The 20,874-nt window shown below is 36.2% G+C and overlaps 2 protein-coding genes across 2 annotated transcripts; one reads left to right on the top strand and one right to left on the bottom strand.

Moving 5' to 3' along the window:
* The first annotated feature begins 1,972 nt into the window (after window positions 1-1,972).
* On the top strand, window positions 1,973-4,844 carry fev (FEV transcription factor, ETS family member). Its single transcript, XM_016565126.1, has 3 exons — window positions 1,973-2,645; window positions 3,100-3,171; window positions 3,909-4,844. The coding sequence occupies exons 1-3, from the start codon at window positions 2,558-2,560 to the stop codon at window positions 4,454-4,456; spliced, it is 708 nt and encodes a 235-aa protein (XP_016420612.1). The 5' UTR covers window positions 1,973-2,557; the 3' UTR covers window positions 4,457-4,844.
* A 5,066-nt stretch (window positions 4,845-9,910) lies between these two features.
* LOC107749900 (cyclin-dependent kinase 5 activator 1-like) lies at window positions 9,911-12,313 on the bottom strand. Its single transcript, XM_016565124.1, has one exon. It carries the CDS (start codon window positions 11,828-11,830, stop codon window positions 10,937-10,939), a length of 894 nt encoding a protein of 297 aa, XP_016420610.1. The 5' UTR covers window positions 11,831-12,313; the 3' UTR covers window positions 9,911-10,936.
* Between the last annotated feature and the right edge of the window lie 8,561 nt (window positions 12,314-20,874).

The raw sequence follows: 20,874 nt of genomic DNA, 5'->3' as shown, positions 1-20,874 counted from the left end.
TTAGTGCAATGATTATAAGACAGACAAGAGTGCTGAAAGCAGCTGGATCTGAGACAGGCTGCAGTCTGAGATAACAGGACGGGGTAAGTCAACTTATTGAGGGAGCAAACCAGGACACAGACCGGAACTATAGTGTGGGTTAGTTTAGGAAATAGCAGTCAGGTTATAAAGCTATGAATCACAAATCAAACCTTTTAAACTACACAGTAAAACATTTTAATAACTAACCTAAATATGCTACTTAAATGTAGGCTATAACATAAGTTGATTAGTTATATTCATGTAAAATATTTAAATAAAAATCGTGTATTTTTAGAATTAAACCAACCTGACTAAAAGGTTACATAAACAAGAGAAGGAGACACAGGTAACACAGTTTGTTGATGAATCTCTATAACACAATGTATCTTAAGCTTAGATATAACTAATTTTCTAGTGTTTGCCTGCTTCAGATTAACGTTGTTTAACGTTGCTTCTACCGAACTCTACACTGAAATTAATACCGAACAAATATAAAGGGTGCTGCTGGTACACTGTAAAAAATGACAGTCTCATCACCACCTGCATTTGGTGGTTATCAGTGTATTACAAAGGTACAAAACAGATTTCAGTACTTCAATAGGTTGGTCTAGTAACATTATATCAGTTAATGAAATTACGGTATTTAACTGTAAATTTAAGTTAAAACCGTAAAACCTAAAACGTTGCTACCGTATTTTTTACGGTTTTTTACCGTAAATTTTACGGATTTTATTTTACAGTGTACAATTTACCCCCCTACTGGGGAAATTTGTAAGTCAATAATTCAAACATGTACATTTTATATTTTGAGCATCAATTTATGGTGGAATTTACTATTAAATTCATTGTTATCCCCACCACCGCCCTATATCATTTTTTTCTCATTTTAGCTCAAACGATTGGATTCAAAACGCAAATAAAATTCTCAGGGAAAAAACATTCAGGGAAAAAATAAATAAACAAGAAAACCTGTGGATTCAGGTAGCAATATCTCCTTAAATGAACAATTCGCTTTTACAGTGTGTAATCATGCAAGTCCTTTACAGCTATAACCTGATATTAAAAACACAATTAAATCTTCAGATATATACCAGCCTTCAACTATTCTCTTTACAATTTGTATTTTCTAGTTTATTTTCCCTTAATTCTCTAATTGTTGCATTTAGGAACGCGCACCAGCATGAAGTAACCCATGTCGCGTGGACAAACTGAAGAATCGCCTTGCATCCGGGGCTTGTTTTAAGTTGCCTGCGATCTATTTAATGACTCAGGCAGCTAAAGCAAGTCTGGGACGCCAGAGACAACACGACAGAGCGCGTCAGAACGATGCACAGAAGATGAGTAAAATTATTACAGATGATATTCATGTTTGTTCATGTCGATAATGATGCTACTCTGACAGTTTAAGCTGATGCAATCAATCATTGTGCAATTTACAGGTTAAATAAACACAATAAGTAGACTGCACATACAGTACCTACCTGACCTATTTCACGATCATAAGACTTCTTTACCCTTTATTACCAAATATTTACCTTTATTGTCAGTTTTAAACAATAAATACACACCCCTGTACAAACAGTCACCATTAGCATGTTTACTTGGCACAAGAAAAAAAAAAAACATCATAAAACATTTATCTTCCTTTTCGGTTAGTTCACGAGTGGAATGTCGTATGAATTATTGTCAAATATAGGGTGAGCCCAATCTGTTCTGTTATTGTTGTTGTTGTTGTTTTAACAGTTTAAAACTCAAAAATCACAGTGTAAAATATGTACAACAGAATCTAAATCTATCTACATTTATCATTGTTCGGTTATTTGGTAAGATTTGGTTTTGTAAAAAAGGTATAACCTACATGAAATATACATGAAATTCAAGGACTTGTATAATAAAAATGTGTTATCATTATGATAAAAGACCATTGTTATTGTCTATTATGCCCAGTTTAGAAAGGTATAATATTACGCGAATTTAGAAAGTTAGAATATTATGTGCTATATTAAAATAAAAATAAAAAATCTCAGCTAGTAGCCTACATACATGCATTATGTAACAGATGGGTTTACCATACCATCTATTGCTCATTAAAGCAGCATAAGTTTGGGATAAAATGTTCTTGTTTACCATTATGCACTGAGGCATGGTTAAAAGGTAAATATTCTCAACCAACATGGAACAGGCCTTTCTGTTTGCAAAGAGGTAAAAGGGCGGAAAAGAAAAAGGATCTGAACCGGTTTCCATGTCAAACACTTCAATTCTCCATAGAAACTCTGATCTTAACGCAGAAACTTTATTAAACCTTGATGGTGGATTGATAAGGCCGAATTTCTATCGGTTCCTTTTTATTGTGGAGACGGGGAGGGATGACAGAGGTAAATTGCTCTTTTAATTAAACCAATGCACCGAAGGAAATTGCTGTCTGAATATTGTCTCAGAGATGGGGCTTGTGACAGTTGCCTGGAAACTTCAATCTGTCTCGCATTTATTCCAGATCACAGTTTTGAGATAAAGTTTAATAAAAATCTTGGCGCCAATGAAAGCCTACCCTTTCACGTCCTCCACCGCCACCACAATGCGACAGAACTGCGGAGGAAGCCTTATGTTTAACATGTATCTCTCAGGTACACAATCTTTTTGTGTGTAAAATGAGAAATATTGCTGAAATGACTGAAAAGAAAAGGGCGATGCTAGGGGTCCGCGGGTGCAATGCTGCGCACCATCGCCGGTGTCTCTGACTTCTCCATCTGGAACGCATGTCCTCTTTTGTCGGAAATCGGATATCCTTTTTCCTGGACGCGTTTCCTGACCTCAGCGCTGAAGTCTGGGCAAATACATCGAGCAGCAACACGACAATACTCATAATATTTAACCTCTTTTGCTGCGATTTGTTAATGATGATTATTGATGAGTGACATTACGTGTTTTGTTTAAAATTACAAATTACAAATACACAGACGGGGAAATATGTTTAATGCATCTGTTGCGTTTTATTACTCCAATATTTCAGAAGGCATTTACAATAAAATCACAGCTAAATTCTAAATGTCAGACGTATTTTCAAACGCTTTCTTTCAGACCCTACAGAAAATCTTTTGAAGGAAAGCAAAAGCTCTTCTTGGACCCCCATCAACACAGGAGTGCAAAAAGGTGAGTGTTGCGATGAATTGTTGACAGGCAAATGCTCTCACTTTCGTGCAAAAAAAAAAAAAATGCTATTGTGTGCATTGTTTTTTTTTCTTTCTCTTATTGTATTGTTGCAACTTTTGTTATGGCTTCTCTTTTTATGATTCATTGACATTGTTTATTGTTGATTGCTCTTGATGTACGGTGACCTTGGGTGATCTGAAAGGCGTCTTAAATAAAATGTATTATTATTATTGTTATTATTATTATTATTATTCAAAGGGGTTTGACTGCTTATATGATTTTATTTCATTTTATATTTATGACGAGGCCTAAATTTTTTCTTTTAATTAAAAAAAAAAATCTATTAAAAATAAAAGTTCTAAAATTATGTGTTCCCAAAAGAAGGTTTCAGTGAATATTTCTTTAAAGAGCAATTTTTAGTTCTAAAAAACCTTTTTACGCAACAGAGAACGGTTCTTTATAGATACCAAAGAACCTTTATTTTTTAGAACCAAGAAGCCAATACACCAAATAACCTATAATGAAACATAAAAAAAACGTTTTTAATCTCCAAAGAACCGTATATATAACCATCTCAAGAACTCTACAATAAAACTTTTTTTTTGTAAAAAGACTGATTTTGTTCAGCTTTTGAAGAATGCCCTTTACTCTCACTCTTTACAAAGAATACTGATTACAAAAGGTCTGTCTGTTTGTTTTCCCTACATTTCTGTAAGCCTACTTTACTTGCATTTTAGGAAGTGGACAAATCCAGCTATGGCAATTTCTTCTGGAGCTGCTGTCAGACAGCGCCAATATGACCTGCATCGCCTGGGAGGGCACCAATGGAGAGTTTAAACTGATAGACCCAGACGAGGTGGCCAGACGGTGGGGGGAACGCAAGAGTAAACCGAACATGAACTATGACAAACTGAGCCGAGCTCTGCGCTATTACTACGACAAAAACATCATGACCAAGGTGCACGGAAAGCGATACGCGTACAAATTTGACTTTAACGGCTTGGCGCAAGTGTGCCAGCCCTCCTCAACCGAACAAGCTATTTACAAATTCCAGAGCAACTTCGCTCCCCTCCAGTTTTCAGGCATTTCCAAACTCAGTCTGGTTGCTCCAGGTGCTGGTCCGTCGGGGTTCTCATACTGGCCTGGATCTCCTCCGACCCTCTATCACAGCCACAACCTGCAACCGCCAGGACCCTTCGGTGCCATGTCTGCGTCACATATAAGTTGCGTTAACAATATCAACAGTTTAAATAACCTGAATAATATCAGTAGTCACTATAACTGATTTTTTTTCATTTGCCTCAGGAGTGCGCGCTGACATAAGGCTAATAGGGCCTATTCAAAAGCGCAACTGATTTCAACATTGTAGACTAATATTCCAATCATACCCCAGATAAGAAAAAAAAAGTGAAAAGGCCTTTATTCGATTGAAAGGATAATTTGGGAATAACATTTGGTGGATTGTTAATGTTGATCACTTTAAGATAAGAAAGCAATTTAGCGCCATCTTATGGAAAATAACACTATCACTTCGTCACTGGTTAATTCGTCATTAAAGTCAGCTGGTTCTTCGTAGTCTGCAGAAGTCAAGAGAAAATTAACGCAATGTTGGAGAAATTCTACATGGTATGAGAACAAATGGTAAGAAGCAAAAATGAAGAGTTCAGATGCAAAAGCCTCTAAGTGCCATCTGAAATGTTCTTCTAAAATGATCATTTTTCTCAGGCTCTCATGTGTAGGTTCAGTAATTTCTCTTTAATAGCAATGAATATGTTATTTTCATTGCCATTAAAGTGAAATAACTGAACATAGGAGCCTGAGAAAAAATGCTCATTTTAGAAGAATATTTAAGATAGCACTTAGAGGCTTTTGCATCTGAACTCTTCAAATATGTTCGCTACTTGTAATCGAGCATAGTTAACACTTATGTAAAGCGCTTTGATATTTCATTATTTATTTAACGTCGACATTGACTTATTGGGCATATGGCTACATTTTAAGAAGCGTATGTCATAATAAACCCTAAAGATTTTTTTTTCGTATGGTCCACTTAAGCACGCAAAGACTGATCACCAGTCTGTGTCCTTGCCTTGTTTTCACTCAACTGATTATTTAGTTATAATGTATTTTGCTTGTGACGGTACATTAAAATTATCAATGTAAAAATTATGACCTGTTATATTTGTTCTTTGTGTGTTTCTGTAGCCAAAGTAATAACACAACCTGCTTGGGTGGTTTATAAAGTAATTTTAATTTATTCTTTTTTTTATTATTCTATAATGTGTGTGTGTGTGTGTGTGTATATATAGGCTAATGTATTCCATAAAAAGTCCATAATGTTTATCATTAATAATGTAAATTTTAGTAATAAAAATACAATTCATAAAAAAAAATATTTTATACTATTAAGTAAACGTGTGGGGGTTTTACAAGTATATAGTATACAGTTAAACAATACATAGCCTATATTAAACTAAATGTCCTCATAGGCATTGTAAAAAGAGAAAAAGAAAGCGGATCAATAAAATATAGGGGAAGGAAAATATCGCATAAAAAAAGCGGAAAGTGTCTCTTCTCCCTCGAAATAGAAAAACGCGGCGTCTGTGCGTGAGCGCACTCTTCGTTTTAGAATTACACAATCTGGACACAAGAGGGCGCCATGTATCTATATTCGACCATAACATCAACTATGAGAGAGACCGTGCCATAGGACATCATTTTAGCTTCATATATCAAAAAACTAAAAGGTACAAACAGGGGAAATCAAATCCAGACCTTTTCCTGTAACGTATCAAGACTAAGATCCAAATGGAAATGCATTTCCTACTTTGTGGAAAATGGCTTTCTTGTTTAATTGGCTGGTAGCTTATTTGATGTCATAGAGGAGGAGTCACGAGGAATTCTCAGCATTGCTGTGTATTGTGAGGAGACCCATAAATCCCATCAGTGTGATCTGCATGTAAATCGCAGCTCTACTGGGGTCCGCCATTTATGGCAGGATTTGTTTGCACTGACACACTGGACCTATTTTAAATCCAGCTCTAGTCTGGCCAACAGACTCCAACTTAGAGAAAGTGCCTGCACAGACTTGGTGCTTTCGTTCAGTCAAAACAATATTTGTATATGAGATAAATAACAAAAAAATCAAGGAGCCTCTATGTTTTACTTAATCGTCACACTTTTAAATATTTCTTGTGCTCGCTTTATTTTTGAAAGTCCGTTTTTGTGTAGACACATCTTAAACACTTGGTTTTGAACTTTTGAACTTTTCCTCCATTATTGCCCAGGAGGAAAGACACAGCCCATTTAACATAATATGCTCCAACAGTACTTACCCTATATGGGGCAAGTTGTCACAAAAGGACCTGCCTAACTATTTTAAGCTTTTATTCTACATTTAAAGAGCAAAACAATTATGAAACACTTTGTTGTGACAACCAGCCCTGGCCTCCCCTATATTGAAATTACATAATTATTTTCTTCTCCAAAATAATCAATACACATCTGTGCATTTGTCAAAAATATAAAAGTACTACATAGAAAATGTCTTTAATATGGTTTTAACTTTCTATGACCTATAATGTTTAAAACAATTTATCTGTTTACAAGTAATCCTACAGAAATAGTTACACCCAAATACAGTAGAGTAAATGTACAATTCTTGTTGTTATTATTATTACTTAAAAATAGTGACCTTTTTATTTGCGCTAAGTAGGGAAAGTGAAAACGTAAACGATAACAACAAAGAGCTATATCTTATATTATATTATATTATAAAATCTATATATATAAGGTCTACCCTCCTTAGGTCTCCTGGTTTCCTCAGTGCTCACTAAGATAAATCACTCTTATATTAAGCTCTCCTGAGTTCTAGGGTGTCATTGAGTAGGTGAATGTACAAGAGTTAATCTGAACATTATCTGTGCTAAGTCCAGTGCAGCGGCTTTTGCATAACACACAGGTGGGAGGAAAACATTTCCAATCTCTCCTGCCCTAAACAAGCGTATAAAATCAAACATGATAAAATACTTTTTACTTTATTCCTTCCTTATAAACTAACTGGTAATGTTTTAAAGCACTTAAAAAGGCCAAATGCTTTAGTTTCTTATATTGTTGGGTCAAGGATAAATGCTATCATTAAAGGAAGCTGAAGAGCAATCAATCTAATTCATGATTGTTAATGGTTATTAGCCCCTAAAAGGCTGCTGAAATAACTGTTTCTGGTAAACACAACCCTCTGTGACAGGAGAGGAGTGTTGGCTGGTAGCCCCTAGAGAATCCTTAATGAGTACTGCTTTGAATCTGTCTGTGTGAGCCAGTGACTAACTCCCAGCCAGTGGGTGGCACTGAATGTATCATCCATTCAAGTCAGTCACTGAACGCCCACTCCCACTCTATATATATAGTCAACATCCTCCATCTTGCTCTCCCCAAAGAAACTGAAAAAAAAGTGTAATCACTTCTGTGGCTAATTATTTCATACTGAATGCTTAAAAAATGTAGGCAAAAAATATCCAGTTTGAAACATTCTATATTATTAATGTCATTGGGACGTTTACAACATGAGCGATAAATTTAAATAAAGGTAACTGTAACAATAATGAACTATATTAGCATCCACACCAGGGAATGATAACATTCTGATTTTTATAAGCATGCGCTGCAGTTCTGTCGTCTGTCGCTTTAAATGCTTGAGGGTGAATTCTGATTGGCTGTCTGTTTTTATCGTTCATCAGCTAGAAAAAAAAAATTAAAAGCGATTCCAACAATATTGTTCCTCCATGCCGTTATTGTTACAGTTGTGTTGTGGACTCTGCTATCTTTTACATTTAGAAAGATTTTTTTAAACTATGCTGTATCTCAAACGAGCCATTTTATGGATTTCTGTCATAATTTATTAACCTTCATGTCATTCCAAGCCTGCATGAATCATACGGGACTGTTTTATGGCACTTTATTCTATTTGGAGCCCCTGGTCGCTGTATGCTTTCACTGGATGATAAAGAGCAGCATGAACATTCTTCAAAATTTCTTCTTTTTTGTTCCATATAGAAAAAAATAATATTGGTTTAGTAAATAAATAAATAAGAGGGTAAGTAAATTCTGACACAAATTTTTGGCTGAACTATTCCTTAGAACAAAAGACGTATATTCTTCATTTAAAAAGTATAAAATTTAGATAAATAAGTTATTTGTTTGGAAAGGAGTGCTGGCTTGTCTTGACATGGCTCATATAAGGTGTTTATTCAATGACCTGCCAAAAGAGTATTACTACTGACACTTTGATTTCCAATGTGATATAACCTATTTCTACTAATCTGGGATCAATTAGTGGAAAGACTTAGATAAGACCTCTTATATACAGTATATATAGCCAGGGCACAGTGTCATAAGGTCAAGCAGACGGTAGCTACTGAAGAAAGCCTCCTTACAGATTAAGAAACCATTTTAACAAGTACTAAAAAAGAACTAAACCTGTGCTTGGCACTTTGGTTAGGGTCTCTGGGGAAATCACTTGTTTACTGAGGATTCTGCAGTCTTCATAGGTGCAACTAATAAGGCACAGCCATTCAACAGACAGAACATATTAGTGTCAGTGATATTGTTTTTAAATATTATGAATCAGTTGTCCACCATTTAGAACTGAATGGGTAATTCCTTTTTGAATTCAACTTTAATTAAGAAACTCTGGAACAATTTCAAGAAGGAAAATACAATTTCAGTCTTTCTACTTCAAAATGTTATGTTTAATTCAATGTCACATGCTGTTTTTTTGTTGTTGTAATTATTTGTGAAATATAGGCTACAATTTCTGAGTGTAATAGTAAGTAGTTTTCAAAGTATTTTTAGATACACTGAAAAAAACAAATCATAAATATTTAAGAATTGGCAAGTATAATGCAATGAATTTAAACGAAATTTTAAAGTAAAAAGTCCGAAATAGCAATTTCTTGTAAAAAGTACTCCAGTGATGATATTTAAAACTTCAAAAAAATCTATTTTTAAAGTATAGATAGCTAGACAGACAGAGACAGACAGACAGACAGATAGATAGATAGATAGATAGATAGATAGATAGATAGATAGATAGATAGATAGATTTAAAAATAGAAGCTTTAAAAATAGTTCCAAAACTGGGACGTGTTGATTGCGAGCTAATTTCCTACTTAAAAACTACATGACACAAAATAGCCTCCTTGACGTATATTTCTTGTGTGCACGTGGCCACGCGCTGCTTGAAGACAAAGCGCGTGAGGTTCCGCAGTGCTGTGAATGAGCGAACCTGCGGTTACTATAGCGACAGACTAGAGAGATGAAGCCCCAGTTCACATGTCTTCCGCTGACCCAGAGAAACCCATCTCACAGACTGCAGCAAATTCCGGCCAATGAACTCGAAGATCATTCATGTCGAGTGTTTTATTCACAGCTCTACGAGACTCGCTCATCCTTGCTTGCAGGTGAACGGGACTGGTTGATGATGAAAAACCCACAACAAAGACGCAGCCTTGGAGTAAAGTCGTAAACAAGATTGATCCATCTGTAAATGAACTGTAGATTCATAATTAATATTAGTTTCCTTCCTTTTTCAAAAACGATCATTAGGAATCAAAGGGCAACGAATATAAGGGCAAAATAAATATACAAACCCGTAGAATAAACAGAGAGAAAAAATGTAGCTTGTTAGTCAAACGAAAAAGTAAGAACAAGTGACTACAAATGTAAGAGATTTGGAGTTTTATTGTACACTGTAGAGATAATGCATAGATGGCTTGTCCCAAAGATCAGCTTAAGTTATGGATGCTATGTAATCTTAAAATATGTCGTCAAATGGCACGTGGTCAGTGCATTAATGAGCTTGTGCGTTATCGATCAAGAAAACCAGTCAGACTGGGTTTTATTTCATTCAAGCAAGAACACTGAAAAATCATGTCAAAGTATAAAATAAACTCCAAGCATGATCATCCCATTTTCCTCAAACCAGTGTGAATCAAAACAGTAAGATCACCCATGAATTGGCACATAGAACATCTCAGTGAAGAGAAAACATTTTCAAGTTTCAAATCCAGAATGGCTGGAGACAGGCGTCTGTCAATAGAGTAAATGAGCACAAACAGGTCAGCACCTTGGATAGTTCCATTCACATCTCTTCAAATGGAGCATCATCCTCCTGAGACCCATGCAGTCATTTGTCCATACTAATAGGACTACCTTTTAATCCTTGATATAGCAACTTCCAGAATTTTTAATAATAATGTGGCCAATGCAATAGGCTATAACATAAATGGTATATATTTTTAGAACTAAACGGATATTAGGCTATGTTTGTTATAGGCTACACCAAACACTTAAATTATGTAAAACGATTCTAATGCAACATTAGACCTCAAATATACAACTTTTCTTTAGGTCTCAGGAGGATAGTAACCCAAATGACAGATGAGGCTGACAATTATATAGAATAAACGTTGTGCCTTCCCTTTTTTATGAATGACTGTGAATCACAGCAACAGATGTAAATCTATAGGCCCACGACATGCATAACACAGCAGCTACACCGATGAAGCCATGTTGGCTATTACAAATCACTTCACCGGGGCTACTTAATACTGTTAAAACAAATCCAACACAACAGTGTCATAAATACTAAATTGATAAATCGGTTCAAGGTGCAACATAACAATCACTCAGGCAGAGCTGATTACAATTACGTCCAATAAATCAGAAGTAATGGATCTCTGCTCAGATTCTGATCACATGATCACACTCAGCGATTCAGTTCGCTTCCACCCTTCTTATAATCTCCTTCGTTTTTTAAGTCCTGGAAAACCTCTGTGAAAAAGTGCGGATCTATGTTAATCTGCAGCATTTTGCCGCTCAGTTTATCGATGACATCTAACGAACGTTCCCAGAACACGTCCTTATTGGTGTCGACCATGAAGGGCTTGAGAGGGTACGAGATCTCGTTCCCTATATAGGAATACGCTAGATAGAGGCAGGTCAGAAAGGTCCCTTGGAGTTCACGTGGATTGTCAACATCCTGGCTTACAGTTTCCCTAACGAGCAGATAGACGAACACGAGGTTGGCAGGCGTGATGAACCCGTGGTCCTGCCAGCCCTGCAACAGCAGAGTTCTGTCCACGTTTCGGAACCAGAGGACAACCTCGTTTGGGGTGAGTTCCCTGACTTTGCAGCATCGTTTGCAGAGGAATTCGCCCAGACAACGGAGCAGTTCCCCGGTGGAAGCCTGGACGATCACGAGCGACCGGCTGCTGGGCTGCTTCTGAACCGACACCAGTTGCTTCGCCGCTGGAGTGAACTGGTCCTGATCCTGGTCCAGTTGGGGAGGTACCGTGGGGATGGGTACCGCGAGAGGTCCATTTTTCGTTTTCTTCTCGGACTGTTGCGATTTCCTGGAGTTCTCCTGATTCAGATGCTCGACCTGATCGCTGCTCGCTGGCAGAGGAAGAGGATTCGGACTTACTTTCTTGGCACTTTTTTTCTTACCTGATGCAGTCACTAGCCGCTTAAATGTGAGCGTGGACACGACCACTGACTGCTTTTTAAGGCTTTTCTCTGTTTTCCCGTTGGCTTCGTCTCCTCCATCTTTCAGAATGGTCCCCTTAGTTGCTATAGGGGCTATAGAGAGCACGGTCCCCATATCGCAGAGCGCGCCGACAAAAATGTAATGTTACGGCCCTGCGAGCGCGGAGGCGTCGCGATGGAGATTGAATGTATCAGATCACAAGGGCAGCTCCATTTGGTTAGTAAAACAGGCAGGTTAGCAGGTGGACTGACAACCCATCAGAAAGGAAATTCCAGAGTAGCCAGACACTCCCTCCACTCCTTCTGTAGTAGTGACTGCAAGCCAGTCCTCCTGCATTGCCTACCTCAACTAGAGGAGATTTATGGTGAGCCAAACATCTGACATCAGCTTCTGCTAACCGGGATTATCCCAACGTGTCTGCGTAATTAGCCAACCTCAGGGCTACAGAAGACGAATGACAGACTAAAGCACCAACAGAAGCAAACGCCTGCGTTCACATTATCACTTCAGAAGGTTGAATTTTTAGACCGCATGAGCCAAGTATAGTGCTGCTATTCCCAGACAAGGCACAATTCTCTCCTCAGCTCTTCCATTTAACCTACTTAGCACTGAAATAGTTGAAAAAGAAAACAATAACCAGTGATTAACCAAGATAAATGTAATGAGAATAAATTGAGATAAACTGTTAGGCTATTATTAATAATATTTGTCCAAGAGGGTTTCCTAGACATTTAAAAATATATATTATTAAAACCATATAAAATAAATGACATTTTTTCCTAACTCTTCGCACATGTTTTTGATGTTTGGAACAATTTACTAAAAGCAAATTAATCTGTCTTGGCAGAAACGGAGGTTACATGAGTACTCCTTTAAGTTTCCATGAGATTATAAAAGGAAACCCAAATTCATCAAGCTGCTCTGTCACGCTTAAATCTGGATTAAAGCAGTCAACATTAACATTTGCTCTGTAAATAGCCTATTTATGACAAATTTAATCATACTTCATTTATTAATATTTGTCAGGAGACACCGATGAGAGATTTTACATTCATTCTGCTGATGATACAGAAGATATGATGCAATATAACAGAATGTAATCTAAACATGAAATGTCTCAAATCCTGTTTACATTTACAGTTATGCATACGGTTAAGCGACTTAGAAAAGAGGAGGAACAAAAGCAATTTGTCAAAGAGCCAACAGTTTTCATAATACATAATTCCAGGTTTATTAGACAGCTAGATCAACTTTAACACACTTGTTCCTGTGCAAGTTAAATGGTATGGTCTTTGTCTTCTTACTGACCCCATGCTGATCGCCCATCTGTGACCCTGCTGAATGACGAAAGGCCTGTCTGATCATAACAGCTGGCAGGACAGATAAACTGTAATACACACCAAGGTACCTTTGAATTATACAGTATTATAAGAAAAAAAAAATCAAGTCTTTAAGGTATATAAATAACAGTGCACATTATGGCACAAAAACAATCCGATACAATGACTCACTACTCATATTGAGAGTATTATTCTTTGAAAATATGGTATGTTACAATGCACATAATGTGATAACAAAACATGCTCCAGTAACTAGGACACAGGGAACCTGTGAGACTCTGAGGAATTGCCCACAATGCAGCGTCACACTGGTAGAACTGACAGTACTGCAGTCAGAGCAGCATCTCTGTCTAATGAATATGCAGGAAGAGGGTTATGAATATTCACCTCTTGCAGCAACCTTACACAGTTACTGTGAAAAGCAATGTGTTTGAAAAGAAAATGATTACTTTTTTCTCCTTCTCAATCTGTCAATCCAGTAGGCTACATTTCTACTGAAACAATGAAATGATCTCTTTTCATAATAACCAACCATAATTGTATTGGCTGTCGTTAAGCATCTAATTTTAATAAATTGTATTACAGTCAGATGTGGCATTTGCCAAGTTTGTCAATATCACCTAATTACAGATATGAATCAGCATCACTGTAAGGCAACAGTTGAGAGACAACTGTTGTGGAGGAAGAACTTGCTGAGTCAAGGCAAGGATATGTGAGTTACGTCTCAGATTTACAGCAAATTCTTTATTAGAACATTCTTCAATGAAACCAGATCATTAGATATATCAGTAAATCAAGGCTGTTTATTACCACTGTCCTAATGTACAGTATTCTTGGAAGACACTCCTTGCACTCTCTCGTCACCTTGTGGTCAGTTATAAAAATGCAGTCTACAAAACTAATAAAGCAAAGTTGGTCTAAAATTGGATGACACTGTCCAGCTGCATACTTCACATCACATATTGTTCATAAATATCTGATCTTATAAATGGGGGTACATATATAGGTGTATTAATATACATTTTTATTATTATTAAAAATATTTCATACATTGAAACAATGTATATATTAAAAAGTTATATATTTTATCTAAATTAATAAACATTAAAACTAAAATTATTTGTTTTAAATCATCACAGCATTGTACAACATACTGTAGGCTACAGTATTAAGAATAATAATTTTGAGATTTGTTTTTACATTTAACATTGGATGACACTGTCCAGCTGCATACTTCACATCACATATTGTTCATAAATATCTGATCTTATAAATGGGGGTACATATATAGGTGTATTAATATACATTTTTATTATTATTAAAAATATTTCATACATTGAAACAATGTATATATTAAAAAAGTTATATATTTTATCTAAATTAATAAACATTAAAACTAAAATTATTTGTTTTAAATCATCACAGCATTGTACAACATACTGTAGGCTACATTATTAAGAATAATAATTTTGAGATTTGTTTTGGATTACATTTAACACTAACAGTGTATTAATTATTAAGTGTATTAACTGTAGTAGTGTTAGATGAAGGCAAAAGTAATTTAAATAGGGGAAATAAACATGCACAATTGAATATCCAATATAGATACTGAATAATAATAATAATAATAATAAAGAATTTAATTTTGACCAATAATCAGTATGATACTGATCATGAATTCTTAATTATAAATATATAAATATATATCCTGATTTTCTCAAAGTATCTGAAACTAATTTCAGTTAATTTAATCACTACATTATGTAAGGACAGAAGAGGGCATCATCTACTAAGTCTCAGGAGTGCAAGCGTTTGGAAGAAGTGCAAAATCCTGATGATAGGGAGAGCTGATGATAGCCCCTGTCAGCAACGCCCTTCAGCACCTCAGGCTAATATTTAATAACCCCAGGCAAGAGCTAGCGAAATTATACACCCCCGGGGTCCCTATCTGTCTAATATTCTCATTCATGACAGAATCCTGCTTTCAGCCGAGGCACTGCTGCCAACAGAGAAATCTCTGAACAAATGCTGACTATACCTCCCCAGCTGTTAGCGGAGGAAAAAACTCTTCATATGAAGGACAACCATTTATTCAATTTGTCCCCATTTAGGTGGAAATACTTGGAACAAGCACCGTAAAATGTAAAGGTGTTAAATAGAGTTTATGGAACTATGTAATACAGATTTAAGAATGCTCACACAACTGCATGCGTAGAGTACAAATACCATACTGCAATTAATTACCAAACATTTTAAGGGGTTTATGGGAAAGAACTATGAGCATATAATCTGAGCCAAGGTCAATAAAGAGAAAAACTCAATGAACTTAACTATGTCATTGTGCACAATAGGCTGTGGCTGTTTCATTTCTCTTGCCCTGTAAAGCACAAGAATCTGTCCACCTCTTTGTTGTGGGTCACATCAAAAGCAAACACAGAGATCATGTTGCTGCTCTTATCACAGGGTTGTCCATCAGGACTCCAGAAAGGGCTTAGCGGCACAGCCAGGGGCAGGTGGGCGGCACAGCACATCACTGATAGGCTACTGCAGCTGGACGACATTGAGACGATAAGATAGACCGGCCTAAACAGACACACACACAAGTACAGAGCATGAAAAAGTGTTCAAACAAATACACTGTAAAAAAAAGAAAGATTCTTTATTTGCATTATTGGTTCTTTAACATCTATGGAAACTTTTCGTTGACTTTCCATTTCCATTTTATAGTGGAAAAGGATTAATTACACCATTTAAAACGTTCTCCACACTAAAAAACTGCACTGAAAGGTTCTTTGGAAAACCCAAAATGGTTCCTCTATGGCATTGCTGTGAAACCCTATTTTTAAAACCAAATTTGTAAGAGTTAGAATGGAAAACGCATAAAATCACAAAGTAAAAACAGGAGTCACTATACTCGAAAAGGAATAAAAGTTCTGGATGTTGGCTTCACAATACAGCGATGTCAACCACAGCAATTTCGTCATTTATTTTGGCACAGGGCCACTGACGCATAGATTTTGTTGAGCAAAATGCCGAATAATTATTAGAAAGAACAAAACAAAAATATAGCAACTGTAGTTTGTATTTAACAATGAAAAAAAAAAAACATAAACAAAAGCTGTCAGCTTCGTTTAACCTCACCGGGTCTAAATGAAGATCAAACACTGGATAATACTAATAAAGGCTCAATAAGACCGGCCGAGCTCTCTTGAACACAGACACACCTGCCTTTGATCAAAGCCTGCTGCTTGAAAGCCATGCATATGCGGTGTATAGTCCTGTCATGCAAACAAACCTGACGCTATATTTAACTGGGCAGCTATCACTTGAAAGGCCTGTTTGTTTTTATCTGAAGCTGAAAGACATCAGACGGCATTTGCTGCCTCGAGGGAGGAAATCTGTAACGCTGCTACTAAACTGAAAACTAGAAATGTCTGGTTATGGCCTAATCATTAAAGCTGTCACACTTCACTGATTATGTTGATTTATATAATAGCTCGTTTCGGTTCTCGAATTTAGGTTTTGTCTCACTCCGCTCTCTGTGTAGCAGTGAGGACTTTCTGTAGGTTACATCGGTAGGCCAGTAGGTGATGACAATAACTCTTAATGAGTAAATCATTCATTTCATTCAAAAAATAAATATTACTGCTTGAATAAAATAGGAAACACTCCTCAGTAAACACAAAACACAATACAATTGCAAACCTAAAATAAATAAATAAATAAATTACATTTACATGTAGTCATTAAGCAGACGCTTTTATCCAAAGCGACTTACAAATGAGGACAATAGAAGCAATCAAAACTAACAAAAGAGAAACAATATGTAAGTGCAAACGACAAGTCTAGGTTAGCCTAACGCAGTACACGTAGCAAGGTATTTATTTATTTATTTAGACACACACACACACACACAGAGAAAAACAAGTAGATAGAATAGAAAAAATAGAAAGCTAGTGTTTTTTAAAATAAAAAATAAGATAAATAGATAATGTAGAATTAGAATAGAATAGAAAGTGCTAGAGTTAGAGGGTCAAATAAAGATGGAACAGATGTGTTTTAAGTCGTTTTTTGAAGATGGCTATGGACTTAGCTGCTTGGATTGATTTGGGCAGGTCATTCCACCAGGAGGGAACAGTTAATGTAAAAGTCCGTGAAAGTGATTTTGTGCCTCTTTGAGATGGCACAATAATGCGCCGTTCACTTGCAGAACGCAAGCTTCTAGAGGGCACATAACTCTGAAGTAATGAATTTAGGTAAATGGGTGATAAACAGAGGTGTGACTTGTGTTCTTTTCGGCTCATTAAAGATTAATCTTGCAGGCATTTTGGATTAATTGTAGAGGTTTGGTAGAAGTGGCTGGAAGACCTGCCAAGAGAGCATTGCAATAGTCCAGCCTGGATAGAACAAGAGCTTGAACAAGGAGTTGTGTTGCATGTTCTGAAAGAGATAAATAAATAAATAAATATTCTAATTAATTAATTAATTAATTAAGACAAAAACAAAGACAGAAGAATATTGCAAAATCTGAATTTATGTACAAAATAATTGGCCAAAATCACAAAGAAGCGAAACATGTGACTGGATGAGTGAGTGAGTCACTGAATTATTCACTGAACCGAATCAGTGTTTTTGAACCAAATCATTATGAAAAGCAGCTATTACTGCTTGGAGATGTGCAATGGTTAAATCTATTGTGGCTTTCTGCTGAGATATTTTCTTTGGCAAAGCAAAAAATGTTCTTTTCGGCTCATTAAAGATTAATCTTGCAGGCATTTTGGATTAATTGTAGAGGTTTGGTAGAAGTGGCTGGAAGACCTGCCAAGAGAGCATTGCAATAGTCCAGCCTGGATAGAACAAGAGCTTGAACAAGGAGTTGTGTTGCATGTTCTGAAAGAGATAAATAAATAAATATTCGAATTAATTAATGAATTAATCAAGACAAAAACAAAGACAGAAGAATATTGCAAAATCTGAATTTATGTACAAAATAATTGGCCAAAATCACAAAGAAGCGAAACATGTGACTGTCTTGATGAGTGAGTCACTGAATTATTCACTGAACCGAATCAGTGTTTTTGAACCAAATCATTATGAAAAGCAGCTATTACTGCTTGGAGATGTGCAATGGTTAAATCTATTGTGGCTTTCTGCTGAGATATTTTCTTTGGCAAAGCAAAAAATAGACAAACAGCGACTAACGTCTCTAAAATGTAAGTTACTCTGTATTTAGGCTTGTTTGTGTTAGATTGCTTCATTGTCATGCCGAAAGGATTTGTTGACTTCAAGGAAATCATTTTGTTGTTTACAATCATGTGATCCTTGGTGGATATTGATACTCAAGATTGATACACAGTCTGATCGCTAATTATCCCACTGGAATTATATTATTCAGTTTATTAATAACATAAGGTGGACCAAGGACGCCAGGAGTGAGGTAAGCAATGGCACAATTTGAGCTGAATTACTGAAATAAATGAACTTTTCCACGACATTCTAATTTATTGAGATGCACCTGTATATGCCTACTTATGATTGGTCAGATTAAGTTAACACTCTTCCTGAAATTTGACTACTAGATGATTAGATTACAGGACGATGGTAGATGTCATAATTACACCACATGACTTTAAGTGCAGTTCTTTCTTTCTTTCTTTTCTTTTTTTTTTTGGAGTGAAATTTAATTTTTTCGACATTTTCTCCATCTGTTGTCTTTAGTCACTGCTCAGGATAGTCACTAGTGAAGCATTTGGCACATGACGGAATGCTGCCAATAAGGTGCTGCTAGTGGAACAGAAATTGTTATTGAAGTAGTGGGCATATTGATGAATGTCACATGCTATTAAACGAGTTCCAGAAATTCAAGCAATCCGCTTAATATTTCTGGGGACATAATGTGGGATTTTGTGTATTTAAACTCACAGTAAATCAATATATCTTTCAAAGGCTCGGTGCAAATGCGTTGAAGTACACATTAACAAACTGCCTAAATGTCCCACTGATGAGTTCTTGCTGATGGTCTTTTGGGTGATTGGGTGCAGGTGATGCAGAGTGAGACCCCCCAGCTGGTGCTGTGTTTAAGTTCATGTCTCACATAGTCTAATTACTAACAATGGAATCCTACTAACAATGGAAACCATAGTCACATTTTCCTCTTGATTCTACCTAAAGGTCTCTAAATCAGCGGTAGGGCTACAGGATGGACAAGTTCGAGACATTCAAGAACAGATGTTAGAGGGTAGAGGGGTGTTAATAATGAAAACAGTGATCTTTCCTTCCATAACTTAGTTCTGATTTGCACTGATAGTGTATCTGCGCAAGGGCCTATCTTTCACAGGGCCAGAATAGGTCTTATTCATAGGTGAGCAATCTTCAAATTAATACCTAGTTAAGTTCATTGTTTTTGCATAATTGTTTGATATTAACAAATGATTTTGGCTTGAGGAAATTGAGGAATTCTGTTCTGATTTTGTAACCCTCTGTAATCATATATATTATATAGAACAATAATGTAAAATCAAATATGAACATTGAAGAAATTAAAGGAGTATTTGAATGTACATAAAAATAAGAAGTCATATAGCCGATTAAGTAATTATCATTACTGTTATTAATGAAAATTTACAGTGCCAACTATTTTATTAATAGCTGTATTAATGAAATGTAATTAAATTAATTACAAATATTTATTTATTTGTGGGAGCTGATGGGTGAATCATTAGTTAAAATAACTTTTTAACTTGGGAAAATTATAGGGTAATGTTTTTTTATTATTAATTTGTGTCTTTTTAATGATAATTTTTACGACTTTAAAAATGAAACAGAATTTCTCTATTTTGGGCTTGTTCCTTTGTGCATTGCACTTTTCACAACTACCTAAAATTGAGCATCAAAAGTGTAATTAATTGGTTACATTTTTGATATAACAATGATTATTTTTAATCAAAATATTAGCTGTGATCTTTTTACCAGGACATGTGAAATCATAGATGATACCATCAAAAATGAAACTTTAAATTTCGAAGTGTCGCTGTATGAAGAATCGTCCATATGTTATTATCTGAGTAATGTATTCAGTGTCTACAGAACTATGCAGGCATTTGGAGTAGGCACTAGGTAGTCAACATGTGACTGCAGTCAAAATTGTGTTTCACCAGCAGATGGCATCGTTGTATGTTTATGGCAAGCGTGAGTGTTGAGTTCTATAAATCACTAGACAGCACGGGCCATGTGTTTGGGGACAGGGTCATGCTGAATAATGTGCCACTGCCAGAATCAACAGACGGATCCCTGATTCCATCTAAGTAATGCGGCTCATGAAAGGCCAAAGCTCTGTGATAAATCCATTACCCACAACTCCTGTAGTCATTGTCCCACCTCTTACTGACCTCCCAAAATAAACCCTAAAATCTTCCTCTCCCAGGGCTGGGAAACTCACTCGGACGTCCGATCAGCCGGAGAAATGTTCAACGCTTCATTTCAGGGCAAATGTATAAATACGTTTATAAGATCATCACTTGGTGTCCTGTGGTCTTTTATGACACCAATGAATGACAAAGTGAGGGTGAGAGACACAGTGAGCAGATTCCTGCGCCCCAGGCCCATTTATCAGCACGTTTGATGTTCCGGATTGACATGGAAAGCACATGAAGCATAACTGCGTGTGTCCAGAAGTCGGTCTTTAGCAGAGAATCAAGATAGCATTCTGATGCAACTCTAATTTACAGTAAATGTAAAGATGTTATTGAATGCATAATTTAAATAATACAGTAGTGGGTGGTGCAGCATAGTGATTGAAACCTGGGCTGCTATAAATGG

Source organism: Sinocyclocheilus rhinocerous, unplaced genomic scaffold, assembly GCF_001515625.1.
Source record: "Sinocyclocheilus rhinocerous isolate Xijiao unplaced genomic scaffold, SAMN03320098_v1.1 scaffold1473, whole genome shotgun sequence".
NCBI lineage: Eukaryota > Metazoa > Chordata > Actinopteri > Cypriniformes > Cyprinidae > Sinocyclocheilus > Sinocyclocheilus rhinocerous.
Note: the sequence above shows the minus strand (reverse complement) of the source record. Positions and strands in the feature narration are given on the sequence as shown.